The sequence below is a fragment of the Emys orbicularis genome, chromosome 2, assembly GCF_028017835.1.
Source record: "Emys orbicularis isolate rEmyOrb1 chromosome 2, rEmyOrb1.hap1, whole genome shotgun sequence".
Lineage (NCBI taxonomy): Eukaryota > Metazoa > Chordata > Testudines > Emydidae > Emys > Emys orbicularis.
Window position 1 is genome coordinate 211305431 of NC_088684.1, and position 18382 is coordinate 211323812.

At 40.8% G+C, this 18382-nt stretch overlaps 1 protein-coding gene across 1 annotated transcript in view; it reads right to left on the bottom strand.

Annotated features, from left to right (window-relative positions):
• CRTAP (cartilage associated protein) overlaps positions 1-18382 on the bottom strand; it is a 30720-nt gene that overhangs the window by 8300 nt on the left and 4038 nt on the right. The window contains 5 exon segments of the mRNA XM_065399445.1: positions 3425-3508; positions 7151-7296; positions 10299-10427; positions 14601-14772; positions 16015-16164. Of these exon segments, the coding sequence (XP_065255517.1) occupies positions 3425-3508; positions 7151-7296; positions 10299-10427; positions 14601-14772; positions 16015-16164 (681 nt within the window).

Sequence of the window (18382 nt, forward strand, 5' to 3'; positions counted from 1 at the left end):
TAACTTTTTCTTTAAGATAAATAGATTGAGCTCCTCAAGTCTATCACTAGAAGGCATGTTTTATAATTCTTCAATCATTCTCCTGGCTCTTCTCTGAAACCTCTCCAATTTATCAGTGTCCCTCTTGAACTGTGGGCATCAGAACTGTACACAGTGCCAAATACAGAGGGGTAAAATAACCTACCTACTCCTACTCGAGATTCCCCTGTTTATGCATCCTGGGGTCGCATTAGCCCTTTTGGCCATAGTGTCACATGTTCAGCTGATTATCCACTATGACCCTCAAATCTTTTTCAGAGTCCGGCTTCCCAGGAGTCTCCCATCCTGTAATATGACCTACATTCTTTGTTCCCAAATGTATACATTTACATTTACTGATATCAAAACACCATTTGCTTCTGCCAGCTTCTCAAGAGATCCATATCCCTCTGAATCAGTGACCTGTCCTCTACGTTATTTACCTCTCCCCCAATTTTTGGGTCACCTGACAAACTTTATCAGTGATTATTTTTATGTTTTCTTCTGACATTGATAAAAATGTTAAATAGTGTAGGGCTGATCCCTATTGGACCCCACTAGAAATGCACCTGCTTGATGAGGATTCCCTATTTATAATTACATTTTGAAAACTATCAACCAGTAATCCATTTACTGTGTGCCACGTTAATTTTATATTGTTCTAGTTTTTTTAATCAAAATGTTGTGCGATAAAAGTCAAATGGCTTTCAGAAGTCTCAGTATATTAAATCAACACTTGCCTTTATCAACCAAACTTGCAATTTCAGATTTCAAATTAGTTTGACAAGATGCATTTTCCATAAACTCATATTGATGGACATTAATTATATTACCCTTCTTTAATTCTTAATCAATCGATTCCCATATTAGCTGCTCCATTATCCTGCCCAAGATCAATGTCAGACTGACACGCCTATAATTACCAGGGTCTACCCTCTTTAAATACTGGCACAACATTAGCATTTTTCCAGTCTTCTGGAACTTCCCCAATGTCGAAGACTTATTGCAAATCAACATTAATGATCCAGCGAGCTCCTCAGTCAGCTCTTTTAAAACCCTTGGCTGCAAGTTATATGGACCTGCTGATTTTAAAATGTCTAAATTTATTGATTGCTGTTCAACATCTTCCTGAATGGAAAGTGTTACCATCATCAGTCATATGACTGCATCATCTATTTTTTCCCCAAATAGTAAACAAATATTAATATAACTCGCACAGATACAGACAGACATCTTCCTCTCCAAGTGCAAACAGATGGACATCATACCAAATGGACTGAAGATAAAAAAAATCCATTGCATTCGACATACTACACCGACTATCGTGAGAGACTGTGCCACACACTTTTTTATAAAAATCTGTTAGTCTTTAAGGTGCCACCGGACTCCTTGTTGGTTTTGTAAATATTTACTGAACTCTTCTGCCTTTTCTGCATTATTATTGATAATTCTACCATTTCCATCTAGCAATGGCCAAAACTACTATGTGGATTCTTTTTGTTCCTGATATACTTTAAAAACTCCTCCTTATTGTCTTTTACTCTGCTGGCCATAGATTTCTCCTTGTGTCCTTTTGCATCCATTATCAATTTTCTATAATTCCTAGCTTGTTTTATATTCATTACTATCAACTTCCCCTTTCTTCCATTTTTTTTAAATAGCTGCCTTCACTTCTCCTCTAAACAAGGCTGGTTTTCTAATATGGCCTTCTTCCTTTATTGGGGATTTTTGAGCATCTAGTAAAGTGCTCTTAATCAATTTCCAATTATCACTCACATTTTTCTGCTCATATTCTTCCTCCCAGCTGATTTACCTCACAATTGTTTATCCAGTTTTGTGAAATTGGCCCTTTTAAAGCATGAAGTTTTAGGGGAAAATGTAATGAATATATTACATTACTGAACGAATTCAAGGAATAACAGTCAATAGCTATTCACTCCCATTTATTCTATGTACCGTGCCCAGCGCTATAGTTTGTCTCTATAATCTCGGTTCTAAAAACACATGTTGAAGGTCATCACAGTGGAATGTTTCCCCACATTCTTCATTACCCTTCCTTTCAGTTATAACAGCAGATGCAAAGTGAGAAAAAAAATTACAAAAGAAATGTATTCTTATGTCTAACATTAAACTTCATGAGCTAATATTTTACAAGTCAACTGGGGAACATAAAAAGTGCCCAAATGTTTGCAATCTCTGAGAAAACCAAAAACACTCTATGGGTACTTGAAAAAAAAAACATTTCAAAAGGTATTAACCAAGCAAGATCTCTAAACCTTACCTAAACTTAACCCTATAGAGAGCCTTACCAAGAACACATCACAGAGTTAGATCACAAAAGACATCTTCTGGGGGGGGGTGTGTCTTTTCAAACTTTCTAGAGTCTAATCTTGGAATGGAGCTTTACTTCTAGTACAGGTTTAGGTCGCTCATATAGGTGGCATTGCTTCTAAGATGTAAAATATGTATCCGTTCCTTCGTGTCACACAGAGTCAAAAATCACAAGGTAACAATTTCATTTTATAAAATGGTACACCTTCCCTCCATTTTCAGTTCTAACTAGGGCACAGCCTAACAGTGGTCATTGCAAGGAATATTTATCCTAGTCCTAGGCCAAATGTTATTTTGATGCCACCAGTGGGCCGTTCCCTAACTTTAACAGAAAATTAAAACAAACAAACCCTTTCTGCCTGAAAGGTATTTTCTTTAAACACATGATTTATACTTTAATTCCAGCTGCGGGGAAGAAAAAAATTGGTCTCTCAGCAATTTAGCCATTTTTCCTGCACTGATGAAAATACATAAATAATTTCATACCTCATAGTAATCAATTATGTATCATTTGTTCATGAATTTTAAGCAATTAAGAAATAAGACGATGACCAAAATTTAATGTTGTAATAAGAATTAGCAAAGATAACAGGACTATCTGCTGAAGAAGAGTTAAATTTTTTAAAGTGGTTATTTCTAGACAAAAATTAGAATAATAGTCTTTTAATCTACTTAAAACTAGATTTAAAAATTAAGAAAATTTCAAGTTTAGATATATAAGCACCACTTTTGTGCCCCCTGGTGCTCCTGTTTTGCAGAGCAGAAGATCTTATAAAGTCATTTTTGTTTGCTGAACACATATAACTTCTACATTTGTGTCAACAGTGCTACTGTCCCATATTATTTAAAAAGGTACATATATACACTAGATTTTCTGGGTTTTTTTCTATTTTCACTTATCAAAGAACACTGTGATAATCTAGATTATTATTTTCTTTACAAAAGAGCATTTTGTCATATTCTATACATGCCACAGGATTATATTTATGATACCTTATAAATATGTCACATATCACATTTATTTTAGTGTCACTAGTGGTATATATTACTATACCCTCAGCTCTCAAAAACTCACCTCATCATCATCCATTATATGCTGCTTTGCAAATTCATACATTTCCGTCTGAAGTGTGGTTATGTTATAATATCGAACTGCTTCCTATCAGAACAACAACAAAATTTCCAGATTATTTTTTAGGCCAATAAGACATTGTGAACACATTTCTGAATTTCTCCCAAGGCATCAGATATCACCTGTGACTATTCTAGCAAACCCAGTTCCAAACTCAGCACTATTCTGGGTCAATTTCAAGATTGCCCCATATTTGCGAAAGGAAGATGGAAGTAATGAATAAACAAATACGCTAAGCAGAATATCTAATATTTTCAGTGAATCCTTCCAATTGTGTCATCCTTTTGAATCTTCTTGATGTCTTAAAAATTAGCCAGTTTGAGACTAAATGAACGAGATCCCAAAGTAAGCAGCTATAGGGTCAAACCATACCTGGCCTTAGTGTACGTGTTCATGAAGAGGCACAAAGTGAGTGGTTAGTGTGCTTGATGGAGCCCAGGTCTCCTTCCACACCATTCTATGGAGTTGGCCAGCCATGGAGTGAGATGCATGCGGACAGTGGCTCTGGAGCACTTTTTATAGTGGGTGTGCTGAAAGCCAGCTAATGAAGCTGCAAACCATGTGTGTTCAAAAGCAATGTGAAAAAGCACAATTCCCGCTCATACCACACGGGTGCAGCACAGCTCTGGGATTCTCAAGAATCACAAAATAATGCTAGATTTCAGAGTAGCAGCCGTGTTAGTCTGTATTCGCAAAAAGAACAGGAATACTTGTGGCACCTTAGAGACTAACAAATTTATTTGAGCATAAGCTTTTGTGGGCTACCGCCCACTTCTTCAGATGCATAGAATGGAACATATAGTAAGGAGATATATATACACATACAGAACATGAAAAGGTGGAAGTAGTCATATCAACTCTAGGAGGCTAATTAAGTAAGATGAGCTATAATCAGCAGGAGAAAAAAAAAAAAAAAAAAAACTTTTGTAGTGATAATCAAGATGGCCCATTTCAGACAGTTGACAAGAGGTGTGAGGATACTTAACATGGGGAAATAGATTCAATCTGTGTAATGACTCAGCCATTCCCAGTCTCTATTCAAGCCTAAATTAATGGTATCTAGTTTGCATAGAGTTTCAGTTCAGCAGTTTCTCGTTGGAGTCTGTTTTTGAAGCTTTTCTGTTGCAAAATTGCCACCTTTAAGTCTCTAACTGAGTGACCAGAGAGGTTGAAGTGTTCTCCTACTGGTTTTTGAGAGGTTATGCTCAAATAAATGTGTTAGTCTCTAAGGTGCCACAAGTACTCCTGTTTTTTGTTTTGTTTTTTTAAATAATGCTAGCTTTGTTCTGACAGCACCAGTAAACTTTTCACGGTGAAACCTGGGGGTGCTGCAGCACCTGCCGCACCCCTAGTTCCTGTGCCTATGCATGTTGAGATATAGTGCATTGCCCTCTACCCAGAGTGGTGGCTGAACATCACAATTTATCTTATAGTAAACAGTTGCTATGTTTGGTGGTATTACCACCATCTGCAATGTTTGTCCCATATAACTCTTTCGGGGAGGGTAACAGGAGAAAGGACTCCTCCTCCTCTTTCACAAGGGTGTCCAAAGCATAGCGTACGGTCAAAATGCAGCCCCTGGCCAACTTAACCCTGTGTAACTGCTAGGGGAATGCAAAGCAGGTCAACTGTGGGATTTTCTGCTGGGCAACTCAAACAACAAGCAATTTCTAATCATTTTTGGAGGATCAAAGTATAAGCACAATGTAGTTGTATGCATTTAAAATAGTACATAAACATACAGGTGATGCAGGCTTTGAGCTCCTGGAAAGTAGTCAATGAATCCTACAGTGTCAAAGTATGGGTGTCTGTGCTTCTTTCTCTGCATTCCACATCCCAAATGTATTTGCAGATGGCTAATTTCTTAGAAATTTTACATTTATGGCCATTACGTAAGTCACTCCCTATGGATCTCGCAGCCATGTTGAAGACCAATGTTGAAGTTCACTTCTACTTTGAAAGGGGACTACATAAAAATGGCACCGTCTCACACACCACATCTGTTCCCTGTGTGAGCTCAGACTCATATCTGCTGGCTGTCGAGACAATGAGATTTTACTGCATTTTGCTCCTGTTAGCCCTGCAAAGCCAGCACAGTTCAGGGCTTGTCTTAACTACAAAGTTAAATCAAAGAATAACTCGCGTGTTGCTCCAATTCAAGTCTCATCCACACACAAAACCCTTAAACTCGAGTAGTCGTGCTTTTAACTTGAGTTTGTTGACCTGAGAGGGGATATAGGCTCAAAGTTCAAGTGAACACAACTTGTCAGCTGCTAACATGATCACTCTACAGTGTGGATTCAGGCTAGTGTCATTTGAATGCTGCTTGTCCTCCAATGCCTTCCCACAATTCTCCCCTAAGTGCCCAGAAAGGACAGACAAATTCTCCTACAATTCACGGAGCGGTTCACGTTATTGCAGTATTAAGAATCATATGACATGCACCTACACGTCTAAGTGCCACACATGAATGAGTGCGGCCCCAGTGTGGATACAGCACCTTGAGTGTTATTTCACAGTGTGGCTGCTCTCACTCCAGCTAGGCTAACCCAAATTAACTGTGCAATGAAGACAGACCCTAAGTGAGTGTGAGCCAGATTCTATTCTGGATCATCCATCATCAACAGAAATGTTAACTAAATTCCAGTCAGTTACACATGTGCAAACCCACTGAAGCTGATGGGGTTGTGCATGTGTCACTAATGACATATTTTGCCTGCAGAACCATAGTACTGGCAAGAAGGCACGAGAAAGAACCAAGCTTCATTCTTGGTTCCCAGGCTAAGTTTGCAGAGCAAGCAGTTTACAAGTAAAAGTGAAAAAAAAAAAAAAGTTTTTTTTACTTGTAAACTGGGAACATTGGATCTGGAAGTCAAGCTGAAGCTAACAACACAGAGCCCCATTATACCATTTTTACAGAGTCACATTTCAAAGTATAGCCGCACTTTATCTTGGTTCCTTGCTAAACTGGTTTATAACATGGCTTGGCTGGCCTGTTTGGAAGAAAGCCATGTTAAAAGGTTTTTCAGAAGGCATTCTAGGTTAGGTGGCTAGGTGTAATACAGCATAGGTATATCCTAGCCACCCTGGCTATAAAACTGCTTTCTCAAAAACCTTTTTAATGTGGTTGTTCCTGTCCACAGCAACCAAATGTGTTCTGAAATCGTTTGTGGAAAATGGTGTAAATATGGTTATCAAACATAGCTACGTTCCAGTGCTTACAGAACTTAGAAAAAAAAAAAAGGCAGCCGTCATGACCTGGGAGTGATTTGTTGACAAACAGTAAGTGACCAACAAGAGTCCCAATGCTATTGTGGTGCCACTTAGATCTAGAGACTTCCAGACTTCAGTGACTGGTTAGGTAGCCCTTGCAGGCAGATAAAATAAACAAGTGTAGATAAGGTGGTAAACAGGCATGTTTGATATCTCAGTGAATTAATGTGTGCATCAGCATGCTCCAGCAGAGAGGGAAGAATTGTAAAATCCCTTCTCTACACATGTAGGACAACACACTATACAGATATTTTCCACAACTCTCTGATTCTAGTAAGTGAATTGTGTTTGACAAAAAAACCTTTAAACAATCCTTCTCTGCCATAACTTCCACTCTGTTGGATTCAGGGGTAATATTAGGGGACATCTTGCAAGCAATTTACCCACTCAACTTACTGGTCTGGGCTGGAAATCTTCCTCTGTGAGTCCCCATTTGTCTTTATGGTATTGATAGTAGACCATGTTCTGTTTCATCACTTCATCTTTCTGGTCGAAGAGCATGTAGCTAGCAACACAAGGGGCTGCATTCTTCATGTCATTCACTGAATTAATAAAACAAACATAAGCCTGCAGAGAAGGTAAATGAGCAACAGCCCACATTTCCCTTTACTATCCAAACTCAGGAAATTCAGGTGACAACAGGCGCAGTATTCCTCCTAAATTCTTCCCTCTTAACTGTATAAAATAAATAACCCCCCAGCAAGGACATACTTAAAAAACAAAAACAAAATATCCCCATCCTGGCCTACTCTGAAAAGCTTGGACAGAACATTACCTGGCTACAACTTTGCTCAAGTAACAGGATGAATGATGTGTACTACTCAGAGGTTATTTTATAAGGTGACAATATGCCAGACATGCTCCAAAGAGCCCACTTCTTAACTGTGGAGATTGTTTGAAAGATCTGCAATTCTCTCACCATAAAAATGAAAGAGATAATCTTATAAAAAAACAAAAAACATAACCAAAAACTCTTCCTTGCATTCCAACAACCAGGGCAGTATTGGCACAGTTCGGTCATCTTCCCCCATTCTGTGACCTTTTCTATGGTAAAACTGAGTTAAGAGGGTGAGGGAAAAGCAAACAGGGAGGTGGATAATCAAATAGCACACACAAGAGGCACAAAAGACCCCAACCCAAGCCTGAATTTTACCCTCTGATAGGAGTCAGCAGGAGCTAGGCATGCATCCAAAGGCAGAATTTGGCTCTTAAAATGCAGGTCTACACCTAAAAAGAGACTAAAATTCTCAATGATCTTCTTATCAAATGTGTTCCTTCTAACTACCAGCCCTTCAACCTCAATGTGGTCTTGGAAAGTCAAGCCAGAGTCTTTCCTTTTGCCATGGGGTATGTACCCCCACACAGATAAGGAATGGATTAATGTGGGCCTGAGAAGCCAATTATACTACCTGGTTGCACCTGAAGATGGGCCTGGCTTAATTAAAGATGAAGCTCAGCTAGGGAAGGAGCTAGTCACGGTGACTATAAAGAGAGGAAGCACATCTTATAAGGAGACTGTCATCCTTTTCTTGGTATTAGAGAATGGAGAGATCAGCAAGATCACAGATGAAGGCCAAGGGAAGAGTTGGCCCAGCACCTTCTCTTCTGAGTAGCAAAGTCTAGCAAGAGGCCAGGAAAAATACAGAGCAGACATCGGGCTGGCACACGCTCTGGTGAAGAGGCCTGATAATAAGGCAGGATCTGAACTTTCACAGAGAGCCCTGCAAGGTGTCCCACTGAGGAGCAAAGAGGGATGGAAAGTCACACCTGAAGAGGGCAGAAGTTGGTTTAAGTTGGTACTCTTAGCTTGGGGATTTTGTTGGGGGATTCTGGGGTGGGAGAGAGTCCTGGCCCTGAGAGAAGGGTAAATGTGGAGAAGCCTGCTGACAGGCTATGGCAGGAAGAAGTCCAATGAGGCAGCAGCAAGGAATCTGATAGAGCAGACCTTGGTTGCTGGTTACAGGGTCCCTGGAATGAAACTCAGTGTAGTGGGAAGGCCTAGGTTCCTCTACCAGCTTCTGGGGAGGGTAATGAGAGGCCCTTGACCACCCCAAGAAAAGGGTGGTAAGGACTACAGGGGCCCATTGGGGGCAAAGCCCTTTTGTAAGGATGCTAGACTTTTTCCATTGGACTTTGTTTGTTACTCTGGAAATGGTGGAACTAAAGCATAACCTGGCCGGAGGGCTGTCACAAGAAGAGGTAGACTACTACAAGGCCAGAGTGGCTGTCGGCAATAAGCGCTAGAGGTGGTGTCTGCTGTGCCATGTCCAGCCATGAATGGGTGCACAGTAAGTCAACCCTTCTACACCTTTTCACATATCCACAGCAATAAAAGTTCAGCTGGTCAAATTAGGCTTTTGTTACACCTGCCTTCAGAGGGCTGCAAAGGTGTAATTGATTGGAAATTAGTAAACAATTATTTTCTGAACAAGGAACAGAACCCAGCTCTGTCTCTCAGCTGTATTGTCTCTGCAGAAGTTTAAAAAGTTTAGGGAAAAAAGCAGGGAAAATTCTTCTAATCACTGCAGTCAGCAGATGTGATTCTGAATACATGCAAGAAGCAGATCTGCTGAGAAAGCAGGGGCAATGTTTACAAAGTCACTTTTAAGAGTACAACTGCACTTTAATAATTGAGGGGTGTTCACAGAGGCAGCCAAAGACAAATGAAAAAATATCATAGAAAGTCTGCAAGGAAGCTTCCATACACAATTGTAGCCATATCAGCAGTTCCCATACCAAGTACACCCTACGAATACCTCGTTTGCCCAAACCCCTTTATAAGAATTATCATTCCTGAGAGAGTTTGCAATAATAGGTTCCCTCTTTATGCATGTCCCCAGTTCTAGTCAGATGAATGAGGTCCTACTATGAAAAGAAACAAATGTATGAAACAGTTTGCAGTCCTTTGTGATGGAAAAAATACTACTTGTAAAATTAATTTTCAATGGTTTGCATTATATTTGATGCACTGCCTCTAGGTCATAATTTCTCTTCTTCCTAGCTGAAACAGTTGGACGTCCTTGTATAACAAAAAAAGTCCCTAGTGGAGACAAGTGCTGAGAAGGACCAGTAGATTGTACCAACAGGAGATAAAGGAATGCAGCAGAATGTGACAAATAAAATCACGCTTATTCTGTAATTGTCTAAGATGCAAGTCTTCATTTCTCTAATAGAAACCTGATTAGAGACCATTAACAGCAAAAGCACCTCCTACAACTTCTGTCACTTCAGTGGCAGTTGAGGGGGGCTCAGCACTTGGCAGGATCAGGCCATAAAATGCTTTTGTCCCATATCACTTTCATATGGGGGCTATTCACCTCTCCTCACATATGTTTGTCTCCCATAGATATCAACAGCACTTACACATGCCCAGGGAGAAAGGAAACTAGACATCTCAGACTTTTAGGTCCAAAATAGATTAACTGCAATTTCAAGATGCTATAAATAAAATATTCTAAACCATTGTCACTAGAGGTGAAGGGCACTGAAGGAGGCTTGCCAGCACCACCCCAAGCTTATTTAAAAAACACAACACACTACTTACATTTATAATAGGCAAACTGTAAGTAATGGTACATGGTTGCCACAAACTTCTCCACAACAAAGCCTCCTATGACCGGCGTCAGGTTGATTTCACACTGCAGTTTGCATTCAAGGACCTCAATGTAGTGATCTAAAGGAAAACAGAGATAGAACTGGATAGAACACAGTTAGCTGTTTCAGAAGTACTCCTGCAGCCAGCTCCCCTATACACTATGGCTCCATACTGCTCCCCTGGGTCGTAGGCACCAAGGTCCTGCCTGATGTTCAGAGATCCTTAGCCCTCACAATTCCAGCTGAAGTCAATGAAAAGTGTTAATGCTCAGCACTTCTGGAAATCAGGCCCCAGTGACTTCAGACCAAAAGTTTCAGTCACAGGAAACAGCTATGTTATGTTTTACAGACACCTAAAGGCAGCCTGTGTTGACACATTTTATATACAGTGATATTTCTATCTATTAAATGATTGAAATGGAGTACTGCTGTATTTCTACCTGTGACCTTAATAGAGTTTTTTTTTAAGTAGTTGATACCTTTGCAGTCTTATTTAATTGTTTTGTCACAAAATAAAAGCTGATACTACTGGATATTGTCGTGCCAAGGAGAAAGGTAAAAGGTATTCTAAAACAATCTTACAGATTGTAGCTTTTTGCCTTTCTCCGGTATATGGTCTCAAAAAAATAGATGCAAATATAACTTATTCACAGAATGTCTTTCATCCTATAAGATCCTAAATTCAAGTTCACAAACTCATTTACAAACCACCCAACAGCTCAAAACAGGCTAGAACCAGAAGTAATAAATAATTTTGAGATATACTTCTTACAGGCCTTTTAAAGGATCTCAAAGTCCTGAACATTAATAACTCTTTAAAACTCAACACCCAGGTAAAGTAGATATTGGCGCTTCAGTTCCTTTGTCAACAAAATGGAACTGACAGGTAATGCACTGAGTCATCAACAGAGACAGTAAAAGATCAAGAACTCCGCCCCTCCATTCCTTTTCTCTATCTACTAAGCCCCCTTTCCTCCCAGAAGTGAAGACTACTATATCCATTGAAAATGCAGGGTGAACATGGGAAGGCAGAACGTAATTACCCACATCGGAAATTGATTAGGACATCAGGGCTTATCACTCCTACTTTCACAAGAGATATGGAATCCCTGAACGCAGCAATTAGCAATTTGGTGTTATGTCTTATCTAAATGACATGAGGCAAACAGCAAAAGTATTTCTGGGACTGATATCTGTATAAAAGTATTATCCATAATTCAGGACCCTCAAATATAAAAGTGTTACTAATAAAATTAGGAACCCATTTCCCCATACTTGCAGTCAATTATAATTCAATTTAAAAAAAGTTATCTTCACTGGTGGTGCTGAGACATTTCAGGATACAAGGTCAAGCTAGCCGTCCTTTAGGCAATTTAGAAATTCTGCTGCATTTCTAGTGCTGTGTTACCAGACACCTACCTTTGAAAAGAAGCGTCTCTGCAACCCCTTTACTGAGGTTGACATAGCTCTGGGGATGATACTTATTGTCATTGTTACTGAGGAGCAAGGAAAACTTACACATGCCATTTTGATAACACAAAAACTGTGGCTTTTCTAATTATATCCTTTGCGATGCAGCATTTAAATTTTTTTAAAAGTTATATAAGGAAAAATATTTCTCCTCAAACAACAGTGCATACCTCTACTGCAGAGCATGCAACAGAGATTCACAATACAGGCTGGAGAGGAGAAATTTGCCAGGTCAAATGTTGAGGCTGTGATGCTGTCTAGTAGGTTGCCAGCTCAAATCAGAGCCAAAGGCCAATTCACTTGTTAGCTGAGTTGAAAGGGAATGTTAATAGCATTGTCTTCACTTATCTATAAACCGGTTGACGCATTACATTATGTATGCCCCTGTAATTAAATAACCCCGATTAAAGTGTGTGTGTATTCAGGTGTTAGAACTTCATGAATGCTAATGAACGATAGACACTTGTATTGTTTCACTTATCTATCCCTATTATAATGTAATGGCAGGCAACGGCATTATTATATCACCGTATGGCTTTGTCTACACTTAAAACTTCTGTCAATCGGGGTGGGGAAAAATACACCCCCGACCAACATAAATTTCACTGACAAAAGTGCTGGTGTGGACAGCACTAATGTTAGCAGGAGAGGCTCTCCTGCCAACATAGTTAATGCCACTCATTGTGGGTGGTTTAATTAAAGAGCGGCTACATGGGAGACCTTACAGTGGCATAGCTTTAGCGGTACAGCTGTGCTGCTGTCAGGTCCGTAGTATAGACATAGCCTAACTAAATTACTTGTGAATGCCAGGAAATAGAATGCTGACTTGAACACAATGACCCTTGCTTTGAATAATGGAAATTCACAGGCTCAATCTGCAATTGCTACTCATCAAAACCCACTTGGGTGAAGAACTGTTCAGATGGTCTTCTGTGAGGAGGATCTATAAATACTGGTTTGAGGGAATGATACTGTATCTCTGGACTGATGGATTCTGACAGGGTGGAATACTGAATGACTGGACAGAGATTCTCAGGCTTACCCAAAATAACTTTGGGTAAGCCTGAGAGACGTATAGAAAATTAGCAGATTACTACATCTCTGCTATCACTTTGAATTTACAAACTTGGATTCACCTATTAATGTATTTTATCTGCTTTAACCTCTCAATAACTCTAATTTCTTTTCCATAGCTAATAAATCTTTAGTTAGTTTACTAGAGAAATTGGCTGTCCGTGTTGTCTTTGGTGTGAGATCCAGAGTATCCATTGACCTGAGGTAAGTAACCAACCCCTTGGGGTTGGAAATAACCTAAAGTGAGGTGATTTTATTTCAACACAAAGTCTAGTGGTAAGGGGACTGTCTGTGGCTCCATGGTAAAACTAATATAGTGATCCATAAGTGCACATTTGTTACTGGCTTGGTAAAATCTAATTATAGAATATACACCTCTACCTCGATATAATGCTACCCGATATAACACGAATTCGGATATAACGCGGTAAAGCAGTGCTCCGGGGGGGGCGGGGCTGCGCACTCCGGTGGATCAAAGCAAGTTCAGGACAGCGTTATATCGAGGTAGAGGTGTACCACCAGTTTGGGGTGTCTGCCCTGTTTCCTGACAGTCTGACCTGAGACTGGCACTCTGAGTTGTAAGCCGTACCAGACAGTGTGACAGAGGCTCAATAGCAAACAAAGTTACTGGTGAGAAATGGGTCTGGATTAATACTGCTAATTAGATGGAGAAATTCTTACCATTTCCTAGAAGGCTACTCAGATATTTAGAAACACCAACACATTTCACTTTAATAGTTTTCTCTATATGAACACCCTCCATTATGGATTTCCTATAGTACCTATGTTTTCCAAGGACAAGATAGCTATTGATGAGGCCAACTATAACTCTTCTTTAACATGGGCCCCAATCTGGCATTGATGAAGCATCATGCAAGTCACCATGCGGAACGAGGAGCATGAAAAGCACACACCAACAACACTCATTTAGAAACTAAAATACGTATTCAAGACTCCTTATCCTAGAGCAGGGGTGGACAAACTATGGCCCGCAGGCCAGATCTTGCCTGCCAGCTCCCACTGGGGAGCAGGGTCTGGGGCTTGCCCAGCTCCAGTGCTCCAACTAGGAAACAGGGTCAGGGGCCACTCCACGCGGCTCCTGGGAGCAGCGGCATGGCCCCCCCTTCGGCTCCTACACATAGGAGCAGCCAGGGGGCTCCGCTCCACACGCTGCCCCTGCCCCAAGCACCACCCCCCGAAGCTCCCATTGGCTGGGAACCGTGGACAAGGGGAGCTGCAGGGGTGGCGTCTACGGACAGGGCAGCGTGCAGAGCCACCTGGCCACGCCTCTGCGTAGGAGCCGGACAAGGGACATGCCGCTGCTTCCGGGAGCCGCTTGAGGTAAGTGTAGCCCAGAGCCTGCAACTCTGAGCCTCCCCCCACGCCCCAACTCCCTGCCCCAGCCCTGGTCCCCTCCTGCCTTCTAAATCCCTTGATCCCAGCCCGGAGCACTCTCCTGCACCCCAAACCCCTCATCCCCAATCCCACCCCAGAGCCCGCACCCCACCTGCCCCAGCCTGGAGCCCCCTCCCACATCCTGAACTCCTCATTTCTGGCCCCAGCCAGAGCCCTCACCCCCTCCTGCACCCCAACCCCAATTTTGTGAGTATTCATGGCCTGCCATACAATTTCTATTCCCAGATGTGGCCCTTGGGCCAAAAAGTTTGCCCATCCCTGTCCTAGAGCTAAGGTGCTGCCGAACACCAACCTGCTACTGAAAGATAAAAATCTTTAAAATCTTTGATCTCCCGGGAGCCTTCACAGGCTGCAAGGCAGTCATCATAGGCTTTGAAGAAATCGGGAAGTGCCAGCTCCATATCAGAGATGGAGGTCCTCCAGTTATCCCCATTGTATGCCCTCACAGCCCTGACAAAGAGAGTCTGAAAAACAAGCAGGAGTGAGAAGTAGCAGTTTTTAATCTGTGGAAAAAGTAGTGGCACTATGGGCTCCAGTGAATAAAAATAAAATGTTGAATTAAGGGGATTCAAATACAATGAATGCCATTTATTTCTCAATCTTAATACAACCTCATTTACTCAAGTATCACGTGGGAATAAGTAAGTAAATTTAGATAATCAAGAGAGATTTCAAGGTCTTTACTAGAGAGTGGGGGACATGATCCTATTTCAGATAGCTGATAGATAAGTTTGTGGAAGAGAGATTTCAGTGTGACCCTGAGCCACAATCAAATTTTAAAAATATATTTTTTCAACAAGGTCCAAATGACCTAATGAGAGTTCTAGGATATGTCTACACTGCAAAGAAAAACCTGCGTCACTGTGTCTCAGAGCCCAGGTCAACTGACTCCTACTTGCAGGGCTCAGGCTTCAGGGCTAAAAACATCAGTATGGAGTTCCTGCTTGGGCTGGAACTTGGACTCTGAAACCTGGCAAGGGGGGGGAGGGTCTTGGAGCCCCAGCTTCAGCCCAAGCGGGACCATCTACACTGCTGTTTTTAGCCCCGCAACCCATGCCCAAATCAATTGACCTCGGCTCTGAGACTCGGTGCTGTGGGTTTTCTTTGCAGCGTAGATGTATTTCCTAGTTGTTTTAGGCCTTGATCCTGCACTTACATACCTGAATAACTTTGCATACTTGCCTAGTCCTGTTGATTTCATTACTCGCATGCACAAAATTAAATGGTGGTTAAATCTTAGCAGGATCTGGCCCTCAGCTTGGACACTATTATATAAAGGCTGCTTTGACTTCATCGTTTACTATAAACTAGCTGGATGACATACCTACAGGCATAAAGTTCCAGGTCAAAAGGAGTAAGCTTTCAAATCAGTGTGCTAGTGTTGTAGCTATATTTACTGTAATGAGGAGAGGATACAAGAGAGCGATCTTGAGATGAGGTTTAAGAAGGGATTTGACAGAGGAGAGAGAAGATTGTTGGCAGATGGAAAAAAGGAGACTGCCCCGAGCACAAAGGGTAATGTAACAGGATGTGAGAAACAGAAAGTAGCAAACAGGTGATTGAGAAGCTGAGAAGGAATGGGATGGAAAATAGGGATAGAGTTCAGAGCAAGATTATAAGAAGAATGAGAACCTTGAATCTAATGCATTGAGAGAGAAAGTCAATGGAGGTATTCAAGGAGAGCAGACTGCAGGTAGAGAACTTACCTCATATGGCTTTGTCTCCAAGTCTTTAATATGTTCCTCGGCATCAGGCATGCTCTTGTAATAAGCCATATTCCTCTGCATCATCTCGTCATTTGGGTGCTTCAGCAGAAATGTATGAGCTGCTGCAATGGCTTTTGGAAAGTTATTAGCCTAAACAAGAATACACTTAATGGAAAAGCTGCTTTTTTAAGTTATCTGATTTTTGCCAGCAAACTTTCCTTCCATGTCATTGTACACATTTATTTCCACTTTGCAGAATCAATGAATGACCTCTGGAGACTTTTCACTACAGCTCCAGAATCAGCAAGTTCATATAACTGTCCGGCTACGAGAACCAGAGGGTAGATTTAGTGGTGAACATCGAACGAAAAGATTTATTTATTTATTTAAATAAAGAGAACTGAATTCAACTCTGAAATAAGCAGAATAAAACACACATTAAACATTTTCTTTGCAGGTCTGAAGAGGAATCGTCCCCCATGTTCTTTTTCAACAAAACTATGTGGTGTGGAGTTACACTATTAAATAAAAAAAAGTGACCGATTCCTGGCATAAACTGCAGAAAAGAAAAAAAAAAAAAGTGTATTTACCATGAATTCACACACTGAGTGTCGCAAGGCACTAGGACATACCATATTGCTCAATTACAATAAATCACTCCACTGTTTGACTGCCTAAAAGCCACGTACTGCAGATCGTTAGATTTCTGGATGCCATTTTGTAATTCAAGTATTACATTTGCTCTGGTGTCTTACTTTTTATTTCTTAACCACTGATAATCTGCTCTACAATCTACTGTACAAGACCCAGAAAAAGCACTGTCTGTGAGCTAAGGAGCTTACAATCTAAAAAAACTGCAGTAAGGTGCTACATTTTGGGACATAAAGAATTTTATCAGACACCCACTATGCAGAGAACAAATGATAGTGGCGTGAAAGGAGGGCAATTAGTGAGGTCACAGCTCCAGTGGGTCCGTTCTGCCACTCAAAAGCATTCCCAAGCATCAGCAGAGTAAAATTGACATGATTCTGGTTAGTTTTACTGCTACCAACACAGTTCTGAACTGTTCATTTTGTCTTAATGTTTACCACCTATTGTTACAAATAACAGCTATGATTATTATAAATCAAAGAGACCAGCAATTTTTATTTTCCCCCCCTCCCAATTCATATAACGGTCAATGCACAAAATTTACAGTTTCCTTTGCATAGGGCCCAATCCTGCACCACCTTTGTGCATAAATGGATGATGAATTGGGCTCAGTCTCCCAGCTTCCTCTGCTGTTTATGTAATCATTCACACAGCAACAGGGGACAAATATATATATATAAACACCTGGGAAAATGCTGTTATAAAACCACAACAAGTGGATGGTGGACGGATAGGCCAATACTCTACCTGGTCATTTATTTAATTGACCTGATTTCAAACTGACATTGTCCCTTTGAGCCACATTAGAGATATTTAGCAAAGTATGCATTTGGTACCCAGAACTATTTACATGCCAACTTAGCTGGAGGGGGAGAGGGTAGCAGAGGGGAGGGGAAGGGAACCATCTGACATTTCTGGAAGTGCTAAAACATTTTCTCCCCATGCTATGATAAGCTAAGACTCTGGCCAACACAATCCAGTGGGCTCTTCACAATGTCTGAAATAGCTTACGCAAATATACTTATGAACAAAAAACTCAAAACAAACATGCACAAAACCCCAACATTTTGCTTATAGAAGGAAAAATTTCATTCCCACTGGCTAAATCAAGAGGAGAAAGGGCACAAAATTGCCAATCCCACCCTTAAGTATAGCCTGGCTGCTGTGAAGCTATAACTGTCAAGGAACTGGAATGTTGCCAATAGCATTTACTAGTCGTCTCCACATATTATATCTGTAATCAGGCCAGACATAGCAAAGGCCAAGAATAACTCAGCTGCACTTTCGTCAAATGTCCAGTTCTGCTTCCTGTCTTGTGCTTTATTCTTCAAACCTGTTTGCTGGTTAGGTTGATATTTATTTCTCTTCTGCTTAGTCCATGATTTATTTGTAATCTCAGTGTGTTACATTAAAAAAAAAAAGTTGTATACATATTGAAGAAAGTAAACTTGGCAGAAATGAGAAAGACAAACCTGACCCTTCAAAGGAGCAAATGCAGGAATAAGAATATCTGCTCCCAAGATCTGAGACGTGGCAAAGTTTCTCCTCTACACTCACATGAGTAAATACTAAGTCACCTGAAAAATTTCATCCAAAGTTTCCCCTGACAGTGGTGTTATGGAGAAAATAAATGACAAACATTCCTTCCTTAACAAAACCCGTCAGCCAAGAAACGGTTTGTGGGGCCTGCAGTGATTTATAGCTGCAAGATACCTAG